At 46.8% G+C, this 27,752-nt stretch overlaps 1 protein-coding gene and 1 non-coding gene across 12 annotated transcripts in view; one reads left to right on the forward strand and one right to left on the reverse strand.

Annotated features, from left to right (window-relative positions):
- Window positions 1–27,752, reverse strand: part of ZNF462 (zinc finger protein 462) — a 141,551-nt gene that overhangs the window by 61,750 nt on the left and 52,049 nt on the right. For 4 of the 11 annotated variants that reach the window (XR_009051304.1, XM_057721481.1, XM_057721478.1 and 1 more), the window contains exons 2-7: window positions 22,127–22,376; window positions 15,329–20,943; window positions 14,385–14,549; window positions 12,515–12,801; window positions 8,510–8,628; window positions 4,131–4,322 (exon numbers count right to left, since the gene is read on the reverse strand). Coding sequence is in view for 9 of the 11 variants with exons in the window: in XM_057721481.1 (XP_057577464.1) it covers window positions 4,131–4,322; window positions 8,510–8,628; window positions 12,515–12,801; window positions 14,385–14,549; window positions 15,329–20,943; window positions 22,127–22,349 (6,601 nt within the window). In the remaining 2 variants the exon portion in view is untranslated. Of the gene's footprint in view, window positions 1–4,130; window positions 4,323–8,509; window positions 8,629–12,514; window positions 12,802–12,821; window positions 13,077–13,099; window positions 14,229–14,384; window positions 14,550–15,328; window positions 20,944–22,126; window positions 22,377–24,393; window positions 24,439–27,752 lie in introns of those variants that run through there. The other 7 variants (XM_057721480.1, XM_057721482.1, XM_057721483.1 and 4 more) reach the window with 7 other exon arrangements.
- Window positions 21,480–21,620, forward strand: LOC130847220 (small nucleolar RNA SNORA70). Its single transcript, XR_009052006.1, has one exon. It is a non-coding gene; the product is annotated as a small nucleolar RNA SNORA70 (small nucleolar RNA).

Consider the following 27,752-nt stretch of genomic DNA (forward strand, 5'->3'; position numbering starts at 1 on the left):
TAACAGAAAATCCTTCACTTAAAAACAAAACAAAAACAAAAACACAAAGCTCCATACATTTTTCTACCAATTCATACTAGCAAAGACTTCTCTGTTGGGTGGACTATGTTGAGATCTGTCTTACAAGGGGAAGGATTTCATGACCAAAAGTTCTTGGTGTTTTCCCTAGGCTGCCATCAGGGCACAGGCTGAAAAACTATCTAATTTTCACACACCTTATTTTGCACCTGGTCTTAGTGTCTGATTTTTGTTTCAAGTGCCCCACAGTAGCTCTTTCCTAAAGCAGGCCATTTGGTACAGCATAAGTGGACAGAGAGAAGAAATCAAATCAGCTATTCTTTAGGGGAAATTCAAGGAAGAAAAAAGATGGAATGTCACCAGTGGCCTGACTCATTACAAAGGATAGACCTGAATTTTAAACTACATATCCACTGCCTAGGCACTGTGGAACTACTCAGACTTAAACAAATTTCATAATGAAACTACACTGTTCTAGTTTATTTTGTGTTTTATAGATGTATATGTATGTGTGTTTTTCTGTACTGAAAGCACAGACTTGGAAAGCCCTTGATAAAACCCAGTCCTCTATTTTATATGGCAGAAGGAACCCAGTAAACACAAACACAGCAGAGCACTTCCTCTTGTTGACAACCTTATGATTTCCCCTTAATGCACTGTTTAGAATAGCAATTACGTGTCATTTCCCATTATCTTATACACAGAATCAGCACTGCTTTTCTTTCCAACCACCGATCACGGAGAATACATAGAGGAACCACATGCCAGTGAGACATGTCAAGACCGGCAGCCCAGAGCCTGAGAGATCTGTTTATGTCCAGAACAGGTGTGAGGCCAGGCAGTGGGGGTGAAATCACCCCTCCACCTTCTCATGTCTACCTTCCCGGCCTCCCTCCCTTGTAGGGCTCCCCTCCGCACTGGGAGGGAGAGCAGCTTAGGAAGAACGTTCTTGTTCAGCTCATGTCCTTCTGCCAGAGGAGACTGGCTCACTCTCAAGACTGCAAGCATTTGACCACTGCAAACAGCAGCGAGTACGTCAAGTCGTTTCATTCACATCCCTCACCAGGGGACCAGAAAGCCGAGGACTCACTGGCGATTTCCCTGGTTTTATGGGTCTCTACTCCCCCCGGGCCTGCAACACATTTTTGGTTCTTGTGTTCAGAGCGCCCTGGCATCTGCAGTGTGGGAAACCTTCACTGAGAGCCAACGGCCCCACAGCTTCTCCCTATTAAAACGTGCAATTGGATTTCACATGCGTGTTTCAAACATCATTCAAGGCGTGATTTACAGGCTACTGTCTAGCCCCACAGCTGTTTTTCCATCCCCCAGATGTAGCCATTTCTAGGAATCCACCACTTGGCTCCCTAGCAAAGAGCCTTCCCATTTTCAGTCTCTTCAATCATTTGGGCATCCAAAACCATGCAACACCTACATCAGAAGGATTCAAGAAAATACCTATTGAATGGACAAACTATTAATTTTTCTTTCCACGTTATCCATTCATGAGAACAGCCCATTTGACGTCTTCTTTCTACCCCACCTTAAACCTTTGGGTTTACCCCACCCAAATTAAACAAATCACTGCTGACCCACTGATCCAGGCTATTTATATACATTAAAAACAGCACAGGTCCAATGAGTTCTGTGTGGGTCTCACTGAAGAGTTGCCACCCAGAGCTTTCACGTTCATTATGTTCTCTCTTTAGCAGAAGAAAGAAAAACACTTTTATATACTGCAAATTATCTCCCTGTGGCTGAGTAAACTATCCGTGTTATGTGGAGATTTACTCAATATCATATCACCATGTTTTTGTGACCACCCTCCAACCAAGGTCCTAACCTAGTCTAGCTTCCAAGAATCTGAAACCACCCCCAAAAAAAGTTAGGCTTCAGGCTTAGGTCTGTGGTTGGTTCAATACCATGCCGATAATATCCTCTGAACATTTGATTTTAAGCTGCTGGGTGGCCAGAATGCCTCTGTACTCATTTATAATTCTTCTGTGCGTCACACACCTGCTGGCAAAGAGTATGGACTCAGGAAGTTGACTGAACTCAACTCCTGTTCTGCCTATGCAGAGGAAGGCGAGCCATGCAGTGAGTGGTCTTCAGGATTCCCTTGTCCTGAGACTAAGACCCACCTTCCAAGGGAGGAGGATGAAGGGAAAAGAAGGTACAACATGAAGAGAAATGTCCCAGTCTTTGCTGGGAATGGTGTTGGATGTATCAGTTTCACCCAAATGGCTCCACAAGTGTAGCTTTCATTTCAGATGAAAGCAATTCATTGACAATCGTGAATCAAGATCTTACAATTTACATCAAATTCTATTTTGCGCTTTGTTGCAATATACTAATCTCTTACAACCAACAGAATCTCAAGGTGCAAAGGGGGCATTTTCTGCAGCCTTTCACATGTGCTCCTCCCGCCTCCCTCCCCCCCCACCTGAGACTCTAAGCTTTCCTGGAAAACAACAACAAACACAGCGTAAAGTGCCACACAACAGCTTAGGAGACAGTGTGCTTACTTCATTACAAGCCACTGTCATAATAACAAGCCTTCATTGTTAAACAGAAGTCCTTCAAGACAGAAATACCGCCACGGAGTTACTGTGTTTAACCTGGTGCTACTGATTTGCAAAGTAAAGGCCACCAAGTTCTACAACTCAACAAAGGCAGCTTTTAGTCTCAGGACTTACCTTTTCTTTTCCTCCCAGTTGTCTTCATTGAGACCTTGTGAATGAAGATTCCTCTTTCGCTAATCGGCTAACCAGACCACGTGGACATGTTGGGCTGTCAGATCTTCAGGTTACCTGAGAAGTCTATCTTTTTAAACTCTTACATTAAAAATAACCTCAAATTCATACTTGTCATAAACGGTCTCAAAAGCCAAAACTGCAATCAAAGGATGTAAATCACTGAGTAACATGACCATTTATTAAATACCTACAATGTGTCAGGTGTTGTGTTTGGCATTTTACATGAGCACCTTTTCTCATTAATCTCTCAAGGCCATCATGAAGTAGGTATCATTATCCAATTTGATATGTGAGTCTAGGAAGCTAAGATTGCCCAGGAAAACACAACTGGCATTGAGAGAAGATTCAAAGCCAAGCCTTTGTTCCAAAGAGCCCATGAACTTTCCTGCCAGCCCACTAAGCTCCTCCCAAAGAGGAGAAACAGTCTATTCCCTGACCTGGAAAGTATTCAGGCTAGGGGGCAGATAACTGGATACCAGAGATGCTGCAGAAGGGATTCAAACACGAGAAGATCAGGGAAGGGAGCAGCTCTCCGGTCCTCTACCACACTAAGCATCTACGGACCCCCTCCTCTTGTAAGCATGAGATTCTGCAGTCCTCTGAGGTGAGCTGAGTAATCAACACCCTTCTGTTTCTTGGGCTGATCAAAACAACAAACCATCCTTTGCTCGCTCCGCCACACGTGCCATCCCTCGCTCTCATTCCCTCTGGTACAGACTTGGTGACAACTGCTAGTGAGGAGACCCCCTCCGGGGCTTCCCGGATTTAGCCTGAAGCTTCCAAACGTGGGCGGTTACACCCTCCTTCCAACGGACGCCTCCTGAACATCCTTCAGCCACGTGAGACATCACCGTGTTACCCCTAAGTCATCTTGTGACCCCATCAGACACACGCCCCCACCCATTCACCCCTTTCCATCCTGCTTCGAACTCCGTGTCGTTAATCACACACCTGGCACCCCAAACACTTCACAGCACACATATTTTTTTAGAGTAAGACAGGACTATCAGTAAGTAAATAAGTCAACGAAGAAATAAATCTGCCCGGCAACCATCCGCCTTCCTGCTCGCAACCACAGCGGCGGAATCCAGCGCGAACCCATCACACACGTCCTCTCTCCGCAGGCGGAGGGCGCACCAGGGCCGGGACGTCTCGCCTCAGCCCCGCAGATGCTCACCGAGGTCCCGGCACCCTCCACCTCCTCCAGTGTCTATCCTGTGCCCACCTTCTCCCGTTTCTTCCTTCACTTGAACCGGCCCGTTTTCGTGTAAGATTTCCCTCTAGAAAGAAGGACTGGCCGTGAACCCCAGCCCACCTCCACCCCCAGTGGCCGAGGCCGGCTCGCGAGCGCGGTTTTACCGTTGGAATCTTCCACTTCTTCGCAAGGGGTGGCTTTTTGGGAGGAGTGGTGGGCGTGGGAGGAGAGGAGACTGACGATCCGCGGCCTGGGGAGGGTCAGGGCTTTTCCGTGGACCTTGAGGGAGTGTTCCTTCAGCTGGCTGATTGTCATGGTGGAAAAGGAGCACCAAGAACACTTGTAGGCATGCTCACCTGCAGGAAGGCGGCGGGGGCGGAGGGCGAGAGGGGACGAGGCGGGGCGGAGAACGAAACAACACGGTTATTCATTCCAGGGAGCGCCTCTCCAGCCGCGTGGCCTGAGAACCCTCCCAAACCAACATCCATCCCCCCGGGACTAGAACTCTTCCAAGAGCCCCGTAACCAAGTCACCTGGTCCCTCTTCCTCTCACGCTCTGCTTACAGGGATGCGCCTACGGTTGAGTCCCCAGCAGGGAGCGGAACCCAGATGTCTAGGTAGCTTCCTCAGAAAGGCTTCCCAGCTCTTTCCCTCCCTCTCTGTAGTGCCATGACCGTGTCAGTTTTCATAGCAGCCTTTATATCATCCACAGAAAAGGATACGCGTCATTCTTCTTCCAAGGGTCGACGGGTGGCTTTCGGAGCAGGAAGTCACTCGGTGTAAACTACTGTGCTAGCCTCATAACTAGCACAAGAGTAACTGACTAGTTACTAGTCCTTACTGACTCTAGGCCTTCTGGATTCCAGACATCCTATGTGTGCGGTGTTTGGGGACCGGTTCACAAACCTCAGCACATAACCCAGTTTCCCTATCTGATCAATAGTACAGAAATGAGTAAAAGTCATTTCTTTACCTGAGAGAGGTGTGTATATATAAATGTGTGTCTGTGTTTAGCTCCAATATTTTTCAATATAAAGGACATTTAAGTAAAAATAAGTATTTTTCTTTTTAGTTTAATTTTTATTGGAGTGTAATTGGCTTACAATGTTGTGTTAGTTTCTGCTGCACAGCAAAGTGAATCAGTTATACATATACATGTATCCACTCTTTTTCAGATTCTTTTCCTGTACAGATCTTTACAGAGTATTGAGTAGAGTTCCCTGTGCTGTATAGTAGGTTCTGATGAGTTATCTATTTTATACACAGTAGTGTGTGTATATGCCAATCCCAGTCTCCCAGTGTATCCCTCCCCCCCACCCACTTAGTAACCATAAATTTGTTTTCTACAAAGTACTTTCCTTTTAATTGTTTTTTACTACTGAAATACAGCACAGCCCACAATGATCAAATTAAATGAAAGCATGATTTACCTTTGCCCTAAAGTCAGCTTTTACATGAATTGCAATTTAAGAAGCAGGGGTGTGAAATGGGCATGCTTATATCACTGGACAAACACGGGTACCATCAACTCAGAAAGCAATTTTTCTTTCTATAACAATAAGCTTAGAAAGCTCATGCCTGCAACTCAATAATTCCATTTCTGAGAGTTTATATTAAGGAAATATCTTTTAATACTTAGAAATCTCTATTTACAATTATACATTATTTATACTTGAAAAAGGGATGAAACAAACTATATTTCCAACCATAGGGAAATGATTAAGTAAATGTGGGTATATCTTCTTGATAAATTACTATTCATTAAAATAAATTCTTAGAGTTGGTAATACATAGAAAAATAAAATACTGATGATGGCTCAGAAAAATAAATAGAAAGACATAACACATTTTGGATTAAATTATAACCACAACTATGAAAAATAATTATAGAGGAAATGGTTGAAAGGAAATATCAAATGTTAACAACTGTGGTCTTTAGATAATAAGATTATGAAGGCCTCTTCTTTTATTTTCAAATTTTCTCTAATGAACAAGTGTTCTTCAAATTTATTTTTAAGGTGAAATTTAAAAACCAGGAGAGGAAAGGGAAGGAAGGAGAGGAATAAGAGAAGAAAGGACTGTTAGTAATGAAGGTTTCGTGGACCAGTGAATATGAACTGAGGACAACGCTAAAGTGCTACAAACAAATGCTCACTAAAGCAGAGCAAGAATGAACAGGTAAACCTCCACTCTTCCTTTCACCCTGCTGAGATGCTTACTTTCCTGCCATCCCAAAGTTACTAAGTGGTTTCATGGGAAGTGAGCCCAGCATCCCAAGTCCTGCATTCAGCCTCCTTTTCACCACTGAGGACCCCCCAGAGTGTGCATTTCCAAGAAAGCCTTGAAGAGACCCACACAAAACCTTGAATGGTGCAACATGCTAGAGCCCAAAGCAGAAGAGAAGCACAGAGAAGTCAGAGGACCCAAACAAGAACACCAGTCAATTCCACACCTCTCAAACCACGACCTATTAGCTACAGGATAACGCTGGGCATCAATAATAGTGTTTACTAAAATAATAAATATATATGTCATATTGTATACTACTGCTCTCTTTATTCCATTTCTCAATTTTTCAGTGCAAACCTGGCTATACGAACCTTGGTGGGTGGTTATAAGTAGCATAACCTGAGAGAGAATTCAAATCCAGATATCTGGTTAGCACACACTACTTTTTACCCTTTAAAATAAAATACTCCATCTAGAAAAGGCAAGATGAGTCAAGAGTCTTCTGGAAAATGATTTGGTTTTCTCCAAGCCAAGCCACTCTGTGCGGCTGAGCCACGTCACAGACACCAATGGTCCAAGGTGTGCAGAGAACTGGATTACGATGCTCCCACTCTCTCTCTCTGCATCTTCCTTCTTGCCAACCAGTGAGCACAGAAGGCCAGTCTGATTGGTCAGCTCCAAGAATATACACTTTAGCTCAATGCCCTGGAGTCAGTATGTAGCCTGTGGCACTTTTTTGAAGTCTTTCCCACAGGCCAAATCACTTACCCAGCTCCCACTGGTAAAGTGTTTTTGACAAGGCGGAGATCTATGGGAAAAACTCCCCAGGATGGTGTCCCAACTGAATAATTTACAATATACACCAGTTAGAAAAGAGTGGTTCGAACCCTGAAGACTCTCACTCCATGAACTTTAGTAGAATGTTTTGAGAGATATAAAAATACTAAAAGATAGAGAAAAGCCCATGTGGCTAATCTGCCATCTCCTCCCCCACCCCCAGTGGGCTTAAGCAGTTTTACTCCATCAAGCCAGTTCAACAGGACCCAACATTCAGGAAATAGCAGACATGGCTGTATTTCCACAGGGGATGAGGAGATGACAAAAGTGAAGGACTCAGGTTCTGGGCAGTTTTTATAACCAGATAAGGGAAGCTAATAAATGAGACAGAAGAATTCTAGTTGATTGAAACATTTAAAACTAGAATTCAACTGGAAGTCTAAATACCTTAGCTGAGGAAACTCGGGGAGGACACTGGATCTCTAGAAGAATCTCTGATAGTATCTCTAGCTATTCTAAAGCTTTTGTTTCCCCACTTTCCCTCTGCGTTTGATGTAAGTTCCTTAAAGGCTGTCAACACCTCTGAGAGGGCCACAGGCCACTGGAGAGTCAGGCTTCTCAGAGGACTGGGGACATCACGGCAGGAGGCCCCCGGACCCCACCCTACTGCCTTTCCTACTCATGCCTCTTTCCTCTCTTGGATAATTTCTGATTAACTACCTGTGGGCATCCTCCAACATATGCCAAATAGAGAAGAGCAGAAAAGAGAGACATGCAGCATCCTGTGAGTAATAAGGGTGTAAGTTTTTATTCTGGAGTCAAATTCTTAGTGAATGGGCTCTGTGGCCTTGAGCAGGACACTGAATTTTGAGTCCCTATGGCTTCATCTGACACTGAGGGTGACAACAACATCTACCCTTTAGGACTGTCTTGAGGATTAAATGAGATGGTGAATATACCATGTTTATTAGTGCAGAGCCTGGTAGGTAAGGGATGTTCATGAGACGAGCAGGATGAGATGGGATGATAGAGTGATGGAGATCAGCACAGCTCCTGGACACTCGTGACCCAAGGTCACTTCTTATCTGGGGAATGGAAATGCATCTAAGTGCACCTCATGAGAAATCTCACACATCCTGAGTTCTCTTGTCCCTTTGAACGTCCCTGAGATTATAACTTTATTTTAGTTGGAAATTATCTTTAGGACACATACCAATTCTTGCATTTCCATTAGAAAGTCTAGGTAATTTAGAAATTTCTCTAAAAAACAGAACCTGTGAGTAGCAAGAATCTGTTAGTAGGTACATGTTAGTGGCGTGAATCAACTATGACAAGTGTGACACAGTGCTTGGTATTATTTTGCCTTTGGGCCATCCTTTAATTTTTTTTTTTTATTAGGTTAAAATAAAACTGAATACACAGCCATCTCAAGAAAAACTTATTATCATGTATATAGAGTAAGAGACTTTCAAAATTTCACTCACTAAAGACTTAGATTTCAAACTCAGGGAACCAGTGCACCACGACATCGACTCACCAGCATGAGCTTTGAGGAGGTGTGTCTTCAGCCGGCTGTTGTAGGAGGACTTGAAGGAGCAGAGTTTGCATCGGAATGGTTTATGGTGTCCGTGGTGGGTTTGCATATGGCGATCCAAACTGGATGTAGAAGGAAAAAAAAGGAAATGACAAGATTAAAAACTACATCCAACATTTTCTCATTACCCTTTTCCAGAAATCCCATTTCTAAGCTGTTCAAAGTCATTTTGTTACTTTCCAAGGATGGTGCTTACAGAAAAAAAAAAAAAACTGGCAAGAGTTGGAGAAGCGAAAGGAAAGAAGAGATCAAAAATTTTTTTGGATTGAGAGACACGGCAATGGAAACAGGTCTTGGTAGACTTATTTTCTCTTCTCTAAAGCACTGCAAAGTGGAAGAGGGCATCGAAAAAGAAAATGTAAAACGTGGACAAATTTAAGTTTTCTACAAAGTCGGTGAGGAATGCCTATCAAAGAGTCCTTGAACTTATTCCAAAAAGAAAAAAATTTTGTATGTAAAAAGGGTTGACTTTCTTCTTAAATCTTAATTCCACTGTGAACACTTGGGCAGGGCAGGGTAGTTTCAAAGTGGCTGAACTACTTGCAATGGGCTATTTCCAAGGTCTTTGTAAATAGGGAGACCAGGGCAGGTGTGTTTGCAAGAAGTCATGTTATCCAAAGGCTGGCCATGCCTTCTGATAAAACCATGTTTGCTGTCTATCAGTCTTCCAGAAGCAACTTATAAAGAATTATTTAATTATAATTTCCCAGTATTTCATAATAATTACTACTCTAAAAAAATAATAAATCTACCAAACAAGGTGTGGGAAGACATTCTAATTTGTATCAGTGCCCCAGAGAACTAGATTCCATTCTAAATGACTCATATGGGAACAGTACTGCTTACCATTTAAATATATAATGTTCTCACAAGCTCCAAAGCAGCACTTCCCACTGCCTCAGGACACCTCCCTCTGGATGTCCTTCAGCTATCTTAAACTCAACCAGCCTGAAATAAACTTGCCAGTTTTTTTTAAAACCTAAAACAAATTCTCTTCTTTATTTCCTTGTTTCTAGAAAGGACACTTCCACGCTGTCAGTCAACCAGCCTGGAAACCTCCATGCCATTTGCACTGTACTTTGTCCTTCTTCCCCTCCAATACGTCAATTTTTCCAAGTCATGAAGATCCTCCTTCCCTCAACTGTTTCCAAAGTTCCACTCTAAGTCAGTGCATCAGCCACTATCACTGCCTCCTAATTGGCCTCCCCCATCTTCTTCCCAACTCAAAAGCACAAGCGATGAAGTCAGGCTGCCTGGGATCAGATGCCAGCTCATAAGCTGAGTGGCCTTGGGCAAGTTACATGACCCCTCTTTATTAACAGGCCTTACTTCCCTTACCCATAAAAGGGAGATAATAATGGACCATACCTCATAGGGCTGTTTTGAGAATAAAACGAGATAATACTTGAAGGCACATAGCACCGTGCCTGACACACAGTGAGGCTCAGTAAACGTTAGCGATGAAGATGCCTCTACTCGTTTCAGAGTCCTTCTTTTACCAGTCAGGTAAATTACAAAGCACTGATTCTGCATTCAAAGACCCCCAAATACAGTCTCTACTCAAGTATTCAGACTTTACCATCCACTACTCTGTTACATATCATTTAAAAATTAGTCCAACTAGACCACCAGCTGGTCTCCCCTAAACATCGCACTCTTCCCCAGGGCCCTCCTCTCTCATCTTTTCCTCCACACCGCATGTTCTTTCCAAACTTGCCAAGTCCTGTCTTCCTACTTTAAGGCTTGACTCAAAGTCAAGTCTCATGCCTTGTTCCATAAAACCTTCCTGATTCTTCCAAAGTGGCTGTACCATCTCCGTTCTGTGAAACTTCATAGCATTTTATTGATACATTTTTTTTAAAGACATGTTGGCCTTATTTTGCCAAGTCATTTGTGTGCTTGCTTTAATTATAACCCAACTAGATCCCTTAGATCACTGACCATATCCCATTCATCTTTATATTCCCCCAAAGCCTCTACAACAGGGCATATTCATTTATTCACAATGATTTACTGAGGTTCTGTGTGTCAGAAAATGTAAGAGTTGCTGTCCAACAAATACTTATTGAATTGATGAGAAGTACATGAGTTTGAGGCCAGGGCATGAAACTGATGACAAATATTAGATATTAGGCTCTGTATAATCATAAAAGAGTTTGCAACCCATCCTAACCTCTGTAGAAGCATTGCCTCTTCCTGCCTTTCAACAACCACCAACTAGCACTTTATCTCTTTTAAGAAGCAAACAGCCCATCATTTATTTTCAATTATGATAAAAAATAAACAGCATGTCAGTCTCACAATCAGTCACCTTCATCCAAGACTGTAGAACACGTTATTGAATATTTCTCTCTCATACAGTTGGAGAGAAAGGCAACAAAAGGTTGTTTCTTCTCAGAACCATCCCTCTTCCTATCACCCTGAAAGCCTCACACAAAAACCCAAATTTGCAGTTTCAAAGCTGTGCCAGATAGTGGGAAGCTCCCTCTCCTCGACCCCCTGTACCTCAAGCATCTCTCTGGCATCGGTAAACTTCTTTACCATTCCAGGTTTGTTTGTTTTTTTAATGCCAAGCAATTTTACCTCCTTAGCCACTTAATTTCCCAAATGGAACTCTACTTCCTCAAATGATGATTAGGCTCTGGATGCATGTTTGATAGATGCACTAGTAAACTTATCTACTCTCTGGTCTTTCCTTGTGTAAGTCATAGCAATTCCTCCAAAATTATCATTTAAGAAAATACCCAGTTTAGAAAACTCTAACTTAAAAAGGTATATGGGGCTTCCTAGGTGGCGCAGTGGTTGAGAATCAGCCTGCCAATGCAGGGGACATGGGTTTGATCCCTGCTCCAGGAAGATCCCACATGCCACAGAGCACCTAAGCCTGTGCGCCACAACTATTGAGCCCATGTGCTGCAAATACTGAAGCCCATGTGCCTAGAGCCCGTGCTCTGCAACAAGAGAAGCCATGGCAATGAGGAGCCCGCACACCACAACGAAGAGTAGCCCCCACTCACCACAACTAAAAAGAAAGCCTGCACATAGCAAAGAAGACCCAACACAACCAATAAAATAAATAAATAAATAAATTTATTAAAAAAAAATGAAAAGATATATGCACCCCAGGGTTCACAGCAGCAGTATTCACAATAGCCAAGCCATGGAAGCAACCTAAATGCCCATCAACAGATGAATGGATAAAGATGTGTGATATATATGTGTGTGTGTGTATACATATATGTACAAATACGCGCGCACACACACACACACACACACACACACACACACACACACACACACACACACACTGGAATATTACTCAGCCATAAAAAAGAATGAAATAATGCTATTTGCAGCAACATGGATGCATCTAGAGGTTATCATACTAAGTGAAGTAAGTCAAAGACAAATATATCATCACTTATCAGTGGAATCTAAAAAAAATGATACAAGTGAACTTATTTACAAAACAGAAACAGACTCACAGAGGTAGAAAACAAACTTATAGTTATCAACAGGGATAGTGGGGGGTGGGGAGACAAAATTAGGAGCTTGGGATTAACAGATATTACTTTACATAAAACAGGTAAACAAGAAGGACCTATATAGCACAGGGAACTATACTCAATATCTTGTAATAACCTATACAGAAAAGAATCTGAAAAAAATATACATAGTGTGTATGTGTGTATAACCGAATCACTCCACTGTACACTTGAAATTAACACAACCTTATAAATTAACTGTACTTCAATTTTTTTTAAATGCCCAAGTTTGCCAAATCACCTATTCTCTGCCCCACTTGACAGATGAGGTGACTAAGGCTCAAGGTAACATAGCCAACTAAACAGCAGCCATGAACCACGAGCAGAGCTTCAGACTCCTCCAAGCTCTCCTGCCTTCCACCTCCTCCCAGTCACCACTTGCGGCCACTCAGTGAGCACTTACTTGTGCCTGAAAGCAGAAACAAAGGAGCAATACTGGCAGCTGTACTTGTCCTCGCGGGTAAACATGGCCAGGGCCAGATGGCTCCTCTCATGAGAACGCAGCCCCTGCATGGACATCAGGACTCTGTCACATTGACTACAATGGTATCCCCCCGGCCGGGTTTCATCCTCCAACATTCCATCAAGCAAGCAGTGTTCACCATCCACCCGGTCCAACAGGGTGCCAGTGGCATCTTTGGCTGCTTCCAGTCCATCCAGGAACAAGTGGGAAGGGTCTTCAGCCTCCTGCTAAGAGAACCACACACACACACATGCCCCACCAACAAAATAAATATCCATCATCATTGCCCCCAGCTCTCCTCCTCTCCCTTCATTCTCCCAAACTCATCAGCATTTCCTGTTAAGGCTTCCTCCCCTGCCTCTTTGGCTCACCCTAGAGCGAGGGCAAACCCGACAGTAATCCTTCATGCAGTGGCAGTGATGTGAGGGCAACATATTGGGACACAGGTTGCTCTGTGAGGGAGAGGCTCTCCCGCTTTAAAGACCGTTCACTCATCTCCCATCTTAAAAAGAAAACTCAAATTGGGATCCTACCAAAACTGATAAAAAGCAGGTTAGGGTTATGACACAGAGAAAGGACGAGAGGAAGGAAGAGGAAAAAGCAGAACAGTTTGGGCACTGAGGAGCCTTGGAACACCCTCGAGAAATGAAGGAAACTGAAAGATCCACCTCTTTGCCACCGCGTTCATCCCCATCCCGCAGACGATGACATTAGCCCTTGACCACAGGTTGCCGTATAATCAATTCAAAAAGTTAAGGAGCAGCCTAGCCTGGTTTTAGGTCACTCATGTTTCAGGGTGGCTCCTTGGATTACTGATTACACCGGAAGAGCCGCTCTGTCTCCCTCGAGCGACTATGGGACGCGAGGCTGGGACACACTCTGGTGGCGGGCAACAAGCTGGCTGCTGTGGTCCCGGTATCACTCACTGTTGTGCCGCCAGCTGGAAGGCTTCAGTCTTCAGTGGGAAGAGTGGAAGCTTTGCTTCCATGCCACAATGGCAAAACAGGATGCAAGATCGAGAAGGGCCGACGACAAAAAATGCATTCACGTATCCAGAGAGAAAGAATGGAGCCCTGAACTAACTTCTCTGCTCAAAACTGATAAGTGGTTAGCAATATCCTGGAAGGCAGGTATGGCGGCTTGGTTATTGAAACAGTGACTCATCTTAGGATTACGATCTTCAAAACAGGTGGCCTAATATTGGTTGGGGGCAGAGGGAAGGCGCTTGTGAGCAACATATAGGGAGAGGGGATGGAGAAGACAAATCAGGGCGAAGGGCTTGCAGGGCCAACTGTCACTTGAAGGCTTTCAGTTTTAGATTTAACGTTTCTTATACTCCTCAGGGGACCCAGGATAAGAAGCAGAAGACAGATTCTCCCGGGCTCTCTGCACCATCGCCAGATGAGAACAGCAAGAGGTCAGGCAGTGGGAGGGGCAGAAGAGGATGGGAACAGAACCCACTGGACTTCTCTCAAGAGCTCACGCCATTTGGAAAAGCAAACACCTAACGGCACTAAACGCAGCACAGAAGGGCGACCCAAAGCCTCCTGTACCGAGAGGCACGGATCTTCTGTTTCCACCGAACTATCCGCGTGGAAGGGAACCAGATCGAAACGCAACCGGGCCGAAACACGGAAGATGAGGAGGCTCCAACCTGTAAAGAAATCAAAACAAGCCAGACCGATCCCAGCATAACTCAGGAATTCCCGCATCCTGGGTCACCCTTTCAGTGGCTCTGAGCAATGGCGTGAATTAGAAACTCGAAGGGCTCACACACAAGACTCCTCATCCAGACCTTCCCAGTGCTCACCTTCACGGCGGCTGACACGGCCGGGACACTGCCGTACTGGACGTGCTTGCGCAGGTGGTTGCAGATGGCTCGGAGCGTCGGATGCACTTCCACACAGAATTTACATTTGTAGCCCACCACCTTCCTCTCCTTGATCTTTGGCACCTCTTCTAAGTGACCAAAAGGCTGGTAAAATACAGTGGTAGCCATCAGTACTCCGAGCCCTCCCTCAATTGCCGGCATTTATTCTTGCAGCTTACTAGCAGATTTTATGTTAAAGCAGATTAGCAGGTTAAAAACCAAGGCAGATATACACGAGCATTTTTATGTAACGAATTCATCAGAGGCGAGGCGCGCTGCCCACTGCGCAAAGTCTCCGGAACCCAAATAGGTTACGACTTGTGAGGACAGAAGATCTCGGTGCAGAAGCCCCATGGTCACTGCCACCAAATTATCTGGTTTTCAAACCAATGTTTCAACTACGCAGGTGAAACGTTGCATAGCTACGCCATTAGCAAACTTCTTCACCAAAAAAGAACAAGAAAAAAAAAAAAATCTAGTCCTGGAGATGTTAGGTTCTTGTAGCCGACACTGCAAACCAAGACACCGCTGAGAAGCACTAACGATACCAAGAGACGGCCCACAACTGCCTTGGGAAAGAGCGAGCGTTGTCGTGTGACTAGGCCTCGGATAAGGCTACTTGGCAGAGAGAAGTACAGGAAAACCACCCGACCCTCCCCGGGGGAGCCTGGGGAGGGGCGAGAGGAAGGGGGACGGGGCTGTGGAGAAGGGTGAGCATGGAACGGGGGATAATCAAGCTCGAAATGTTTAATTGACTTATTGAGCTCTCTGGCAAGCTAAGTCACTAGGAAGCCCGTAGCGGTTTGGCTGGCAGCGAAGAAGTGCGTGTGGGCACCAGTGATGAGAGGCCTCCTGGGGGAAGGGAAATCAAAACATATCCTTACCCTCTCTTGTTTGAAATCTGCAAAAGCACCATCTGCATATTTCTGCTTGCTCAAAAGCTGTTTCCTCCTCTCCTGACGTTTGGCACGCTTCTGGAATTCCTCATTGTGAATGTTCAAGTGCGAGGTCAGCTCCGCAGTGCTTTGCAGTTTGCTCTCGCAGTGCTTGCACTGGTAGGCGGAGCTCTGCGGGCGGGGGCCGCCGACCAGGATGACGAAGTCCCTCTTGAGGTCCCGGCTGTGGTGGTCCGTGTAGTGCATGCACAACAGCTCGGCCGTGCTGAAGGACAGCTTGAAGCACTTGATGCAGCGGAACGGCAGCCACTCGATTTCCTGCCCTTCGCTTCCCTCCACCTCGGCTTTCTCGAAGCCGCCTCTCTCCTCCTCTTCCATCAGCACCGGCTTCTCGTGCTCGTCGGCGTAGACGGCGGTGAAGTAGCCCCCCAACTTGCTGGCGTGCTGCTTCTTGGGGAACACCCCCGGGTGGCGCTTCATGTAGTGGGACACGATGCCCTTCTTGCTGAAGGACTGGAAGGAGCACAGGGAGCACTTCTTCTTCTCCACGGCGCGCCGGAGCTCCTCGCTGAGCTGCGGGGAGTCGTCCTTGGGCGGCGAGGGGATGATCACCTTATTGGGCTTGTCGCTGATGGTCCTGGAGGCCGCCAGGCAGTGGGTGTAGTAGGCATCGATGTCGTGGCGCTTCTGGTAGTGGGCGGCCAGCCCTTTGCGGATGGGGTTGGTGTAGGCACACAGGGCGCACTTGAAGAGGTTGTTCTTGCCCTCAGGCTGGGCGCGCACGTTGTTGTGCTTGATGCGGTAGTGCCGGGCTATGCCCTTCCGCGTGGAGCAGAAGTACTTGCAGAGCTGGCACCGGAACACAGTGTGGGACACCAGGTGCGAGGTAGCGAAGTGAGACGTGGACACGGGCTCCTCTCCCACCTCGTCCTCGGTCACGGAGACTTGGGAGGGGCTCACTTCAGTGGTTATCTCGGGCTCGAGGGACACGGGCAGCTTCGGGGGCGACTGGGAAAAGACATCGAATTCAGGCTGGTTGTGGTACTTCTCATAGTGGATTTTGAGCTTCTCCAAAGTGCCATGCGTGTAGGGACACAGTTTGCAGCGGTAGGCGCCGTACCCTTGCTTGAAGATCCTGCTCGTCTCCTCCACGTCATTCTGGGCGATGTCGGCGGACTGCTCCACGTCGTGAACAAAGTCCTCGGCGGTCACCTTGATGGACGGGTGTCGCTTCTGGTAGTGGGTCAGGACGCCGTGGATGCGGGTGTTGATGTAGGGGCAGTGCCTGCACTTATAGACGGCGCCTGGGTTGATGTCGATGTCCTGGGCAAAGTCAGCCGCCTTCACTTTCATCCCTGGGTGCTTCTTCCCGTAGTGGGTCAGGAGGCCATGCAGGTTGTTATACTCAGACTGGCACACCGTGCACTGGTACGGGGTAGAGGAGATGGCGGGGTTGGCTGATGCTAGCTGGAGGCTCTTCTCTGGGGAAAGTCTGGCATCCTCCGGGCATTCAGCTTCCTGCTCGGGGAGCGGGGCGGGCATACTGTTCTCACAATTCACAGGGCCCACCAGCTCTTCAGATGGAGGGATGGGATTCCCGACAGCATCTTTCTCCTTGATGATATCCAGCAGCACCGACTCGTCCCCATTCATGGCCCAGGGGTGGAATGCTTGGTAGTGATTGGTGATGTCCCAGATGGAGATGGCCTCAAAAACACAGTCTCGGCATCTGTACGTTTTGGCTTCAGCTGGCATCGTGAGAGAGGGAGGGGACGGGTCTGGCCCAGCCCAGAGCTTGGTGGCCATGTACGTATAATCAACGTAATGCTCGGGATGCCTCCTTTGGTAATGTAGGAGCAAACCACTGGGCTCCATGTGGGAATAGATGCACCACTCGCAGTGGTAGCCAGCTTCTATCAAGCCATCTAGAAATGCCCACCGCATGATGGACGTGACTGTGGCCTTCAGGGCTGGGTGGTCTTTCTTGATATGCTTCCTCAGTGCATAAAAGTAGGGGGAGGTGTACGAGCACTGCCTACATTTGAGCGCTCGGAGTTTCGTTTTGTCCCGCTCCACGTTCGAGGCGGGGACCAGCACGCAACTGGCAGGCTTCTTCTGGTTACGGTCACAGAGGCTTCGGATGGTGGCTGTGTGCTGCCGGATCACATCTGCATTGGCCTTGAAGTCTCGGTGCTTCTTCTGATAATGAATGAGGACACCTTTGACCGTCCGGTTCCCGTAATCACAGTGCTGGCAAAAGAACATTTCATTCTCCACGGGAGGGCCGTCTCTCTCGGAGCTGCTTCGGTTAAGCTGTTGCATGGGGGCAGGTGGCCGGGGGGAGCCTTGGGGCCCCTCGGTCCCTCTCATCATTGCAGCTGTGGGAGGAGCCTGTCTGATATATTTGGCAGTAACCTTTATTTCTGGGTGTCTTTTCTGGTAGTGGACAAGGACTCCCACAACTGACCGATTGCTGTAGGAACAGTGTTTGCAGTAGTAAAGCTCAGTACTGAGGTCTGGTGGCGGGGGTTGTGGGGGGGGTGGGGAACCCATGGTGGACATTTTGGGAGACATTGGAGCACCCACCTCAAATGATAACTGAGAAAGGGCAGAGCCCCTGTCCACAGACACCATTCGCATGGTTTTCTGGATCCTAAAGTAGGAAGCCTTTTCTTCTGGGTGTTTCTTCTGATAATGAACCAACACAGAGTGCATGTTGGGGCTCGCGAAGGAGCAAACGTCACAATCGTACACGACAACGGTGCTGACCGAGGGGTCCTTCTGATTTTCACATTCTGGAGGAAAGGTCTTGGAAGGAGTGTTCTTAGGGAACGGAGCTGGCATACCGCCACCACGGGCCATGGGAGTGGACGTGGCCATGTTCTTGGGAGCCGAATTCAGGATCTCCCTCAGCGTCTGGGATTCCGCGTTCAGCCCCTCCTGCTGCTCCACCACGTAGCTCGAAAATATCATCGCGTTGTTAATCTTCACGGTGGGATGCATTCTTTGGTAATGCGGCATCAGGCTTCGGACGTTCGGGCTTGTGTAGGAACAAAACCGACACCGGTAGATCAGGTCCGAGTGGTCAAAGTTGAGGACGTTCATGGCTTCCGGGTGGTGTTCGCCGTAATGCTGCTGCAGGTCTTCGAAGTTGGTGTAATCGATGTAGCATTCCAGGCACCTGTATACTGCACTGTGATCATTGGGGTCCAAGATGTACCTGAAGCTGAATTTAATGTATGGGTGCATGCGTTGGTAGTGGGTGCTGACGCTCCGGGCAGATTTGTTGTTAAAGTCACAGTGTTTGCAATAATAAAGCCTTCCCGAGTCACTAAAGTCCGTATTTTCATTACTGTGCTCAGTTCCATAGATAGGAGTCTGGGCGTTGAGCAGAGTAGTATTGGAAACCTGGTGATCTTTCATGTTCGTGGAGGAGCCGTAATAATCCTCTTCATCTTCAGAAAGGGTGAGCTCGATCTCGGCCCCGTTGGTGGCGTTGTAATCGTGGGTGACAGTTCTGAAGTTGGACTCCTTCTGGGGCTCAGGGGCGTCTCTCGCCCAGATCTGCTGGGCTGAGAAGGGTGTGGGCACCTCCAGGATGGGCTCGGGCGGCTCTTCTTCCCGGTCCAGCTCCACCTCAATCTCCACTTCGTTGTCTTCCTCTTCCTCCTCATCATCCTCCACGTTGATCACCGCATCTTCCTGCTGTTTGGTTTGGTTAATTTTGCTCTGCAGGTTGCTTGCTATCTCGTCAATCCGGGTCCTCTTCTTCACGGGCGATAAGTCGAGAGGAAAGTCATTCGCGAGTTTCCTAGAGGCCTTAGCTACAAAATTGTTCTTGGAGGACAAACCAAGAATTGAGGTCTGACTTTTCTTCACAGTGTTGCTGGAAGAGGGGTGGCTGTCTGTCTCGCTGTCCAATGGCAGGCTGGAGGGCTGCCCCTCGAATTTTGGCAAGTTGTCGCAGAATGAGTGTTTGTGCTGCTGATGAACTCTCAGCCCTTTCAGAGTGGTGGTGGAGTAATTACACATGGTGCACTTGTAGGGGTGCAGGGGCGGGGCTTGTGCGGGCGGTGGGGGCGGCGGCGGGGGCGGCTGGGGCTGGGGCGGGGGTGGCACCTGATGGGGCGGCTGTAGTTGCGGTGGCTGTGGCTGTGACGGAGGTGGTGGCGGTGGCGGGGGTGGCGGTGGGGGCGGCTGTTGCTGCTGCAAGGGATCCAGCATGACCCCTGACTTCCTCCCGTTGATGCTCAAGCTCTCGTAGGACATGACACCTTCATTCAGTGAGGAAGAAATGCTTTCGCTCTGGGAATTCACAGCATCCCAATCTGACGTTGTACCCGTGTGACACTGTTTGTGAGCCCCAAGTTTTAACGAGCTCTTGCAAGTAAACGGACATTCGTCACATTTGTAGACAGCTGTCTTTCCAGATAAGTGGATGTTTTCTATGTGACGGGAGATGCTCCGTCGATGCATGGTGAGGAAAGGACAAAAGGGGCACTGGAACCTATTCATGAATCTTCTGAACGGGATCCCCTTGGTCTCCAATAATTTGTTGCCATCTGAGCCCATCAGCTGTTCCGCAGACATGCCTGCTGTCTGATGATCCAGAGCGTTTAAGCCATTCTCACTGTCTATTTCATTTAGCTCTTCGTCGGAACTAGAGTCGTTCAGCACGCTGTTCGTTTCCAGGTCAGCAGAAGAACTGGTCATGTCCGTCAGCCCGTAACGGGATCTCTCCGCCAAGGTAACGAGACCAGAATTGTGAGGTGACTTCGGCTTCATCTGAGGGTAAGACATGGGCGAAAACTTGGAAGCAGAAGAAGAATTGGGTCTCATGATGGAGTTGCCGATGGAGCCCCTGAAGCTGGAGACGTTCGTGTTGGGTAGCTCCCGGCTGGCAGCATTCACCGACAGGCAGGTGGAGTTGGAAGTGGGGCTGGGGGCGCTCTTGTTCTGCACCTCAGGCAGATTAGTCCCTTCTTGCTGCTGCCTGAGACTGGACAGGATCTTGACCATGCTGCGGTGTTTCTTCATCATGTGGTCACACCAGCGTTCTCGGCGGGGGGTCTGATAGCTGCACCACTCACAGCAAAAGTTGCCTCGAGACTTGGTCAGAGGCTTGACCATGGATTCTAAGATGCTGCGCTCCACGACCTCCGCTGGCAGTTCCTTGCAAGGGTCCTGCAGGGACACGGGTGGGACCACCGGGTCTGGCATTGGAGCAGGGGCAGGGGGGGGAGCAGTGGTCTCCTTCAAGTTGTTTTTGTGATACATCTTCTGATGCTTAATTATTCTTGCCCTCCTTGGTGACTTGTATGTGCAAAACTGGCAAGAGAAGACCTTTCCAAATCCCTCGTGCATCATGATATTATAATTTAAGGATCCTGGAACAGGGGGTCCTGCTGAACTTCCTTCAGCTTGAGCTCCGTGGACCTTCCTAGTGTGCTCAATGAGGAGGTTTTTTGACCTGAAGTAGCGTACGCAGAACTTGCATTGAAAAAACTTGTTGGTTGGTTTGGGATTAGGGGCAATATGCTGACTGTAATATCCTGGGCTATGGCCATAGTAACTTCCGGTCCCCAATGCAGTTGCATTTTGACCTAAAGAGAAAGCACAAGGTAAGTGGGAAGAGAAAAGCAAAGCAAAAGCAAATCAAGAAACTCAATCATGCAAATCCATTTTTCTTTTCAATTATTCTTCATTAATAAACATCACATTCAAAAGGCCTAGCATCTCTAGATGAGGCCCCGAAGACCACTAACGAAGCGTTAATGAACGTACACGTCGCTTCTCACGGACGGAAGGCAGCGCTCGGCTGCAAGACTCCCCTCAGCTCTATTCATGCGCCACAGAGCTGTGAAAATGCAAGTTTCACAAACTGCAATACTCATTCTAGAACTTGCCAAGATACTACCCTGTGCTCCAAATTGAAAGGAAGCTAAGAGACATAAGGAAGCTGAAAGGACAATAACCCAGGCTACTCAAGATGAGAAACGTGATGCCCAAAACACAAAAATGGCTCATAAATGGGAATTCCCCAGCGGTCCAGGGGTTAGGACTCAGTGCTTTCACTGCTGTGGCCCAGGTTCAATCCCTAGTCAGGAAACTAAGATCCCACAAGCCGCGTGGCGCAGCCAGAAAGGAAAAAAAAAAGGCTCACAAAGAGCTAGAAACCCTGTAGGATCCGGGCATGTCAAGAACCACAGCTACAGCCTCCTCGGTAGTGTGTGCAGCCTGTTGCCTGTACAGGTTACCCTAAGGGACCCTGGAGACAGCCCTTTCCAGGGGACATTCATGACTGGCAAGCTGTCCCCAATCTAGGCTCCAGACAGGTATGCGTGGTGCCTCTGGAAAGCCCCAGGGCACCGTGGCCAGGGTGCACGTTGGCCAAGTCATAATGTACAACCACACCAAACTGCAGAAAGAGGAGCATGTGATTGAGACCCTCTGCAGGGCCAAGTTCAAGTTCCCTAGCCGCCAGAAGGGCCGATTCTCCCAGAAGTGGGGATTTACTAAGTTTAATATGGATGAATTTGAAAACATGGTGGCAGAAAAGCGGCTCCTTCCAGATGGCTGTGGGGTCAAATACATCCCTTATTAAGGCCCTCTGGACAAATGGCGGGCCCTGTACTTATAAGAGCTTTGGCACTGTCACCTCCTTACTCATGCCCACCAATAAATCTTACTTTCCTGTCCAAAAAAAAAAAAACCACCACTCTACAGGCTCAAAATATAAGAGGACAGTGAAATACATCAGATATGCTGAGCCTAGGACAGATTTACCTGATAAGTCCTCTGCAATCACAAATTCATCCTTTATAGACGAAAACTCCACCTCTGTCTGGTTACTGGCGTTCATGGACCCAGATCGTGGCTCATTCGCATTGTCTTCGGCAACATCCGTCGGCTGCAGAAATGCCGTGTGGACATCCTGGATGTGCGCCTTGAGATCTTCGTAAGACGGGGCTCTGAAGTCACAGCCATCGCACTGAAGCACCTCCATCATCTGGGTCTACTCTCTCACATTAGGAACCTGTGGCGAAGGCGGAATGAAACACCTTAAGGCCTGTGCTCATTGCCTACCCCAAGCTGATGGGGCTACGCGTCCACGAATGGAAGAAATTCCAATATCCGCCAGTTTCTCTCACTGGACTTTGCCAGATGGAATACTGGCCAACAAAGGAAATCAGACATAATAGGGATGGTGTCCTTGACTTCAAAACTTCAAAGGAGGGGAGAAAACCAGATAAACTTTTTCTAGCTTGATATATCTTCAAATGCCATTTGTCAAGGAAAGCCTTAATACTTCAAAAGTCTTAGTAGTTTCTGAATTTCTCAACCGAATTCAGATTTCTTGGTAAGTTAACACTGACTTGGATTCTGGCTGGGACCCATTTTCTTTTTGAACCAGAATCTTCTCAGAAGTTAAAGAGGAAGGACAATCTTCAATCTTCATTAGTTGTTTTAATACTGTGACACTGATGTTTTATCACCAAATAACAGTGAAACAGTACTGAATCTCGGCGTGGCAGTAGAAAAAGCTTTTATTGTACCTTTTATTCTTCTACTGTCTTAACTGATATTGGGGTACACCTCCTTCTCCCCTCCCTTAAACAGTTTATTTTTTTTTCATGAGCTAAATGGTTATGTGCTTTTTACTACCTACCAATTATAACCTAACAGCTTCTCTAATCTAATTAGGTCATATAATATTTCTCATGAGATTCTTAAACAACCAACTTTAGACGACAATCCAGTTTTTAGTTTCAGGTTGCACCTTGGTACCTCAATTTACCCTAAAGCAAGAGAAACGCACGTGGTTTGGAAGAAGGGCTTCTAAGGCAGGACTTTCTCTTTTTCCACTTCCCCCCTTGACAAATGTGAAGTGCATGCTTGGCCATAAACAGCAGTGAACCTGATTTAGAATAAAGCAAAACTTGCCCGGCTACCTTTGTCCTGCTATTTACTGTGTGACTGAAAGATACAGATAGCTTCACATGAACTCAACAGAGAGGGCCACCACTGAGAAGTTAAAAATGTATTAGAAAGCATAGACCTTCTTATCTTAATCTATATCCTGAGTTGAGATACCCAGTTATTATCTTAATGACTGAGTTACTGCACTGAGCTCATGGCAAACTCTACTGAGTCACTCTGATCTAGAACCAGATGTCCAAGAACAAAAGCCACGCGCCAAATCTTTCAAAACTCTGATCGTATAGCAATATTCTATACTTTTATTGCAAAAGATGAATATTTCTGCCGGAGGAATACAGTGGAGAAATCTGTCCGTGTAGCGAAAGGAGCGATGGCGGGAGGATTTTCTCGGAAAGAATGTTCCTGCTGATAGCCTGTGAAAATACCTCCTGACCAGTCCAGCTCCGGACAGCCTGAGCTTGCAGAGTGAGACACACAGATATTTACCTTCTCTCCTTTCACCCAGCAATCTCTCCTTTTTCAATAAACCCTGAACTGTGCACCAGAGTTCTTTGCAGCTAACTCAGCCTCCATGTTCCCAGCCACACCAGCTTTTCTGTCTCAGCACCAACCCAAATTGTGTGGAAGAGGTTGCTATCAGCTCTGGATCAAATTACAGCCGTCACCGAGGCCCCACCCCACGTCTCCTTCTCGCACAGCCCATGAGACCTGAAAACAAATTTTTCCACAGTGCAGACGACTCCTGCATTTAGAGCACTTCACAGCAAAAAGGCAGATCCTCCAGTGTGCACCCATCCCCCCAGCTGAGTCCTTTCATCTCAGCCAAACACAAGCCACAGCTCTGCTGAATGTGTTTATCACACGTTCAAGAGATAGGAGCTCCTGCGTCACCGAAGCTCTAAGTCTCACTAAGCTGCCCTAGTCCTCTGAGCTTTAGGAGCGGCCATTTTAGCTCAGAGCTTCCCCTCCGAGCACAACATGGCTTCTCTGGGATGGATGCTGCCAGGCTGACAGGCAGAGGGAACAGGAGAGGAGCAGCCTGGGCCCCTCCTCTGCCCTCCTCCTCCCAACAAAGAAGGAACTGTTTTCGCTCCTTCCCGAAAAAGCAGCACCTTTCTCCTCCTCAAATGTCATTCACCAAGATCTCCGAAGGTTCCTTTATCCCATGATTGATGGGCTGGTGCGTCCATCCCAGCACAGCCCTGGTTACTGCAGGACAGACACTCCTGGACCAGACCCTGTTCTCCAGCAGCCTCTGGGGGTGGGCTGGAGGGGGGAACCTCCAGAATGCCTTGGCTTCTTGGGAGTCGTCCTTCCACACACAGAAGACATACCATCCGACTCTGCTTGCCAGATTCCAAAGTCTAATGACCTTTGTTAATCACCAGCCAGCCTGTCTGCCTCAGCAGACCCTGCCAACAGGCACACCCTGCAACACAAAGGCTGCAGCTATTCCTTTTAAAAGAGGTTCTCTGAAAGCTCCATTGTGTAGCCGAGAGGAAAACAAAAATCTCTTCCCTTCAAAACTTCAAGCCTTTAGAAATAATGCAACAAAAGGCTTTCTGCTGTGTGTCTTTTGGAAAGTTTGAGCCTCCTTCGGGCAACATCCACCCAAAAAAATGACAGTTCTGCCCAAGGAAAGCAGGGCACCTTTGGCATTAAGTCATCCACCCCGGGATGAAATTCATCTCTCTGCACGGTTCTCTCATATCTTGGTGTCCTCCGAAGCTGTTATCAAGGATTCAGACTTCGCTGGATGCAAACACAAACCAATAGTCTCCTTGTTCTGCTACAAAGGAGATTAAAGGGTTAGGAGATCAGAAAAAAAAAAAAAAAAAGCCACTGATTTGGAAAAAGAAGAGATGATGAAAGTGATTTCCTAATGGGTTCTAGCTTTAATGTTGTTTCAGACTCTACCTCAAAAATAGCGCAGAGCCTTAGAAGAGGTTAATCCCCAGGCTGCTGAGAGAACCAGCGTCAGGTACCGCTGAATGGCCTTCAATTTGATGTCTGCACCGAGTCCTGAAATGAGGATGTAGCCTCCTCGGAAAGCCATTTTGTCTTTGTGCACACATTGCTCCTGGAGACGCTGACAGAAGAAGAAAACAGAAATTGCCAGCATGGCCTAAACAATCAAAGACACAGAAACTTGATGTGTTTATGAGACTGAGGATGGACACGTGGGCAAGAAGTGAGAGGAGGAGGAGCAGACGGAACAGGGGAGGAGAGAGACAAAGAAAGCTGGACCTGAGGATGACCCATCCATCAACCCGAGGATGTTTTTGCAGCAGATGGTAATCCTCTGAGAAACCAACAACAAAGATGGGAACAAAGATGAGAAATACACTCTTGCATATTTGACTGTTTCATCAACCGAGAAAGAACAGCAACCCTAAAAGGCTAAACCAGACACTGAACTGCTACCAAATGATGATTTAAAGTTAAAAGCCTTGATCTCCTATCTACTTACTTTATTTAAAAATTCAACTGCGATAATGAGATTAGCAATATTTTTTTTTCCCACTGACCAAATCAGCAAAATCAAAAGCAGAAGAGGAAGCTTCTAAACTAACTAGAAAGAAATGCTATTTCAAAAGGTCATGAGATGAATCTACAAATCAAACAAGCATCCCGTCGTCCCCCCTCCCCCATCTCCTTCTCCCAGTGCAATATCTCCAGGCCCCTCAAGGTCAAACTAGACTCTCAACACCACCCATGATGATGCCTTGGCAGGCAGATAAATATGGATTTGATCCCAAATAAGATAGCACCTAATGTGATTAGTCCTCCTAATGTGAAACCTCTAGACCATTCTAATTATCCACGACTCCGCAGTATTACTGACTGCCACGTGTCGGTTTGTTCAATTTACATTCACAGTCTGGAGTTTTCAAGAGGTGGGGTTTTGATGGGAAACCCTAAACCCAACTTTCCATATTGGACAAACTCTTGAAGACATACTTAAAGAAAATCCAGAGATCTTGCTAAGGATTGAGAATATACACCTGAGAATGGGGAAAGGACGGCCACCAGCTCCTCTTTCTCAATCTTAAAAATGCCAGTTTTGAACTTACTTACAAAACAGAAACAGACTCCCAGATATAGGACACAAACTCCCAGAAATAGGAAACAAAGCGGGAAGGGGGAGGGAGAGATAAAGTAGAAGTGTGGGATTAACAGATACAAACCACTACACATAAAAAAGAAGATAACAAAAAAAAAAAAAAAAAAAAGAAGATAACAAGGTCCTACTGCATAGCACAGGGAACTATGTTCAATAACTTGTAATAAACTATAACGGAAAAGAATCTGAAAAAAGATAGAAGATATATAGATAGATAGGTAGGTAGATATATCTATATATATAATTGAATCACTTTGCTGTACATCAGAAAGTAATACGGTCCAGTGGTTAGGACTCCATGTTTCCACTGCAGGGGGCACCAGTTCAGACCCTGGTTGAGGAACTAGGATCCCACATGCCATGAGGTGTGGCCAAAAAATTTAAAAACAATTTTAATAAATTAAAAAAAAAGAAAGAGTGGACTTCCCTGGGGGTGCAGTGGTTGAGAATCCGCCTGCCAATGCAGGGGACACGAGTTCAATCCCTGGTCCAGGAAGATCCCACATGCTGCGGAGCAAGTAAGCCTATGCGCCAGAACTACTCAGCCTGCACTCTAGAGCCTGCAAGCCACAACTACTGAGCCCATGTGCCACAACTACTGAAGCCCATGCACCTAGAGCCTGTGCTCCGCAGCAAGATAAGCCACCGCACTAATAAGCCTGCGCACCGCACCGAAGATTAGTCCCTGCTCGCCACAACTAGCGAAAGCCTGCTCGCAGCAACGAAGACTCAATACAGCCCCCAAAATAAATATAAAATAATTTTTTTAAAATGATACTAGAAAAAAAGAAAGTAAGACAACATTGTAAATCAACTACACTTCAATTAAAAAAAACCCACCAATGTTAATTTCTACCGTCTGCCCACCCACTTTCTGTGTTCACAGTTTCGGGGACCCACCATGCCTCCGTTTTCCTGCCGTGAAGGTAAAGGGGACGATCCACAGGTTCATCAGGTGTCCTCCCCACTCACTTCCCAGGCAAGAGGGGAGAAGGGAGGCACCCTGGGTGTTGAAGGGCACTCCTATAATCCTGCCACCACCAGCCCTCACCCGCTCAGCTCGGCGAGCACTGTTCTCCAGGCCTGCGTGGACCGTGATCGTGGCCTTCAAGTCAGAATCCCAACTGTCTCTGGGAAGTGTCCAAATGAAAACGTGCAGGTCTTGCCTGGACCTACCCTGTTCTCTGACTGATGGACTGCAGACCAGAAATAAAGCCATGAGCCACAGGGATTCAGGAGCGACTAATTATAAGCTTCAAAGCCTCTGAGAAATAGAACCAGAAACACCAGAAGATGCTTTCCCTATGTCCACTCCAGAAACCTAGTTTCATTTGTACAACACCGAAC

Source organism: Hippopotamus amphibius, chromosome 2 (assembly GCF_030028045.1).
Source record: "Hippopotamus amphibius kiboko isolate mHipAmp2 chromosome 2, mHipAmp2.hap2, whole genome shotgun sequence".
NCBI classification, from domain to species: Eukaryota; Metazoa; Chordata; class Mammalia; order Artiodactyla; family Hippopotamidae; genus Hippopotamus; species Hippopotamus amphibius.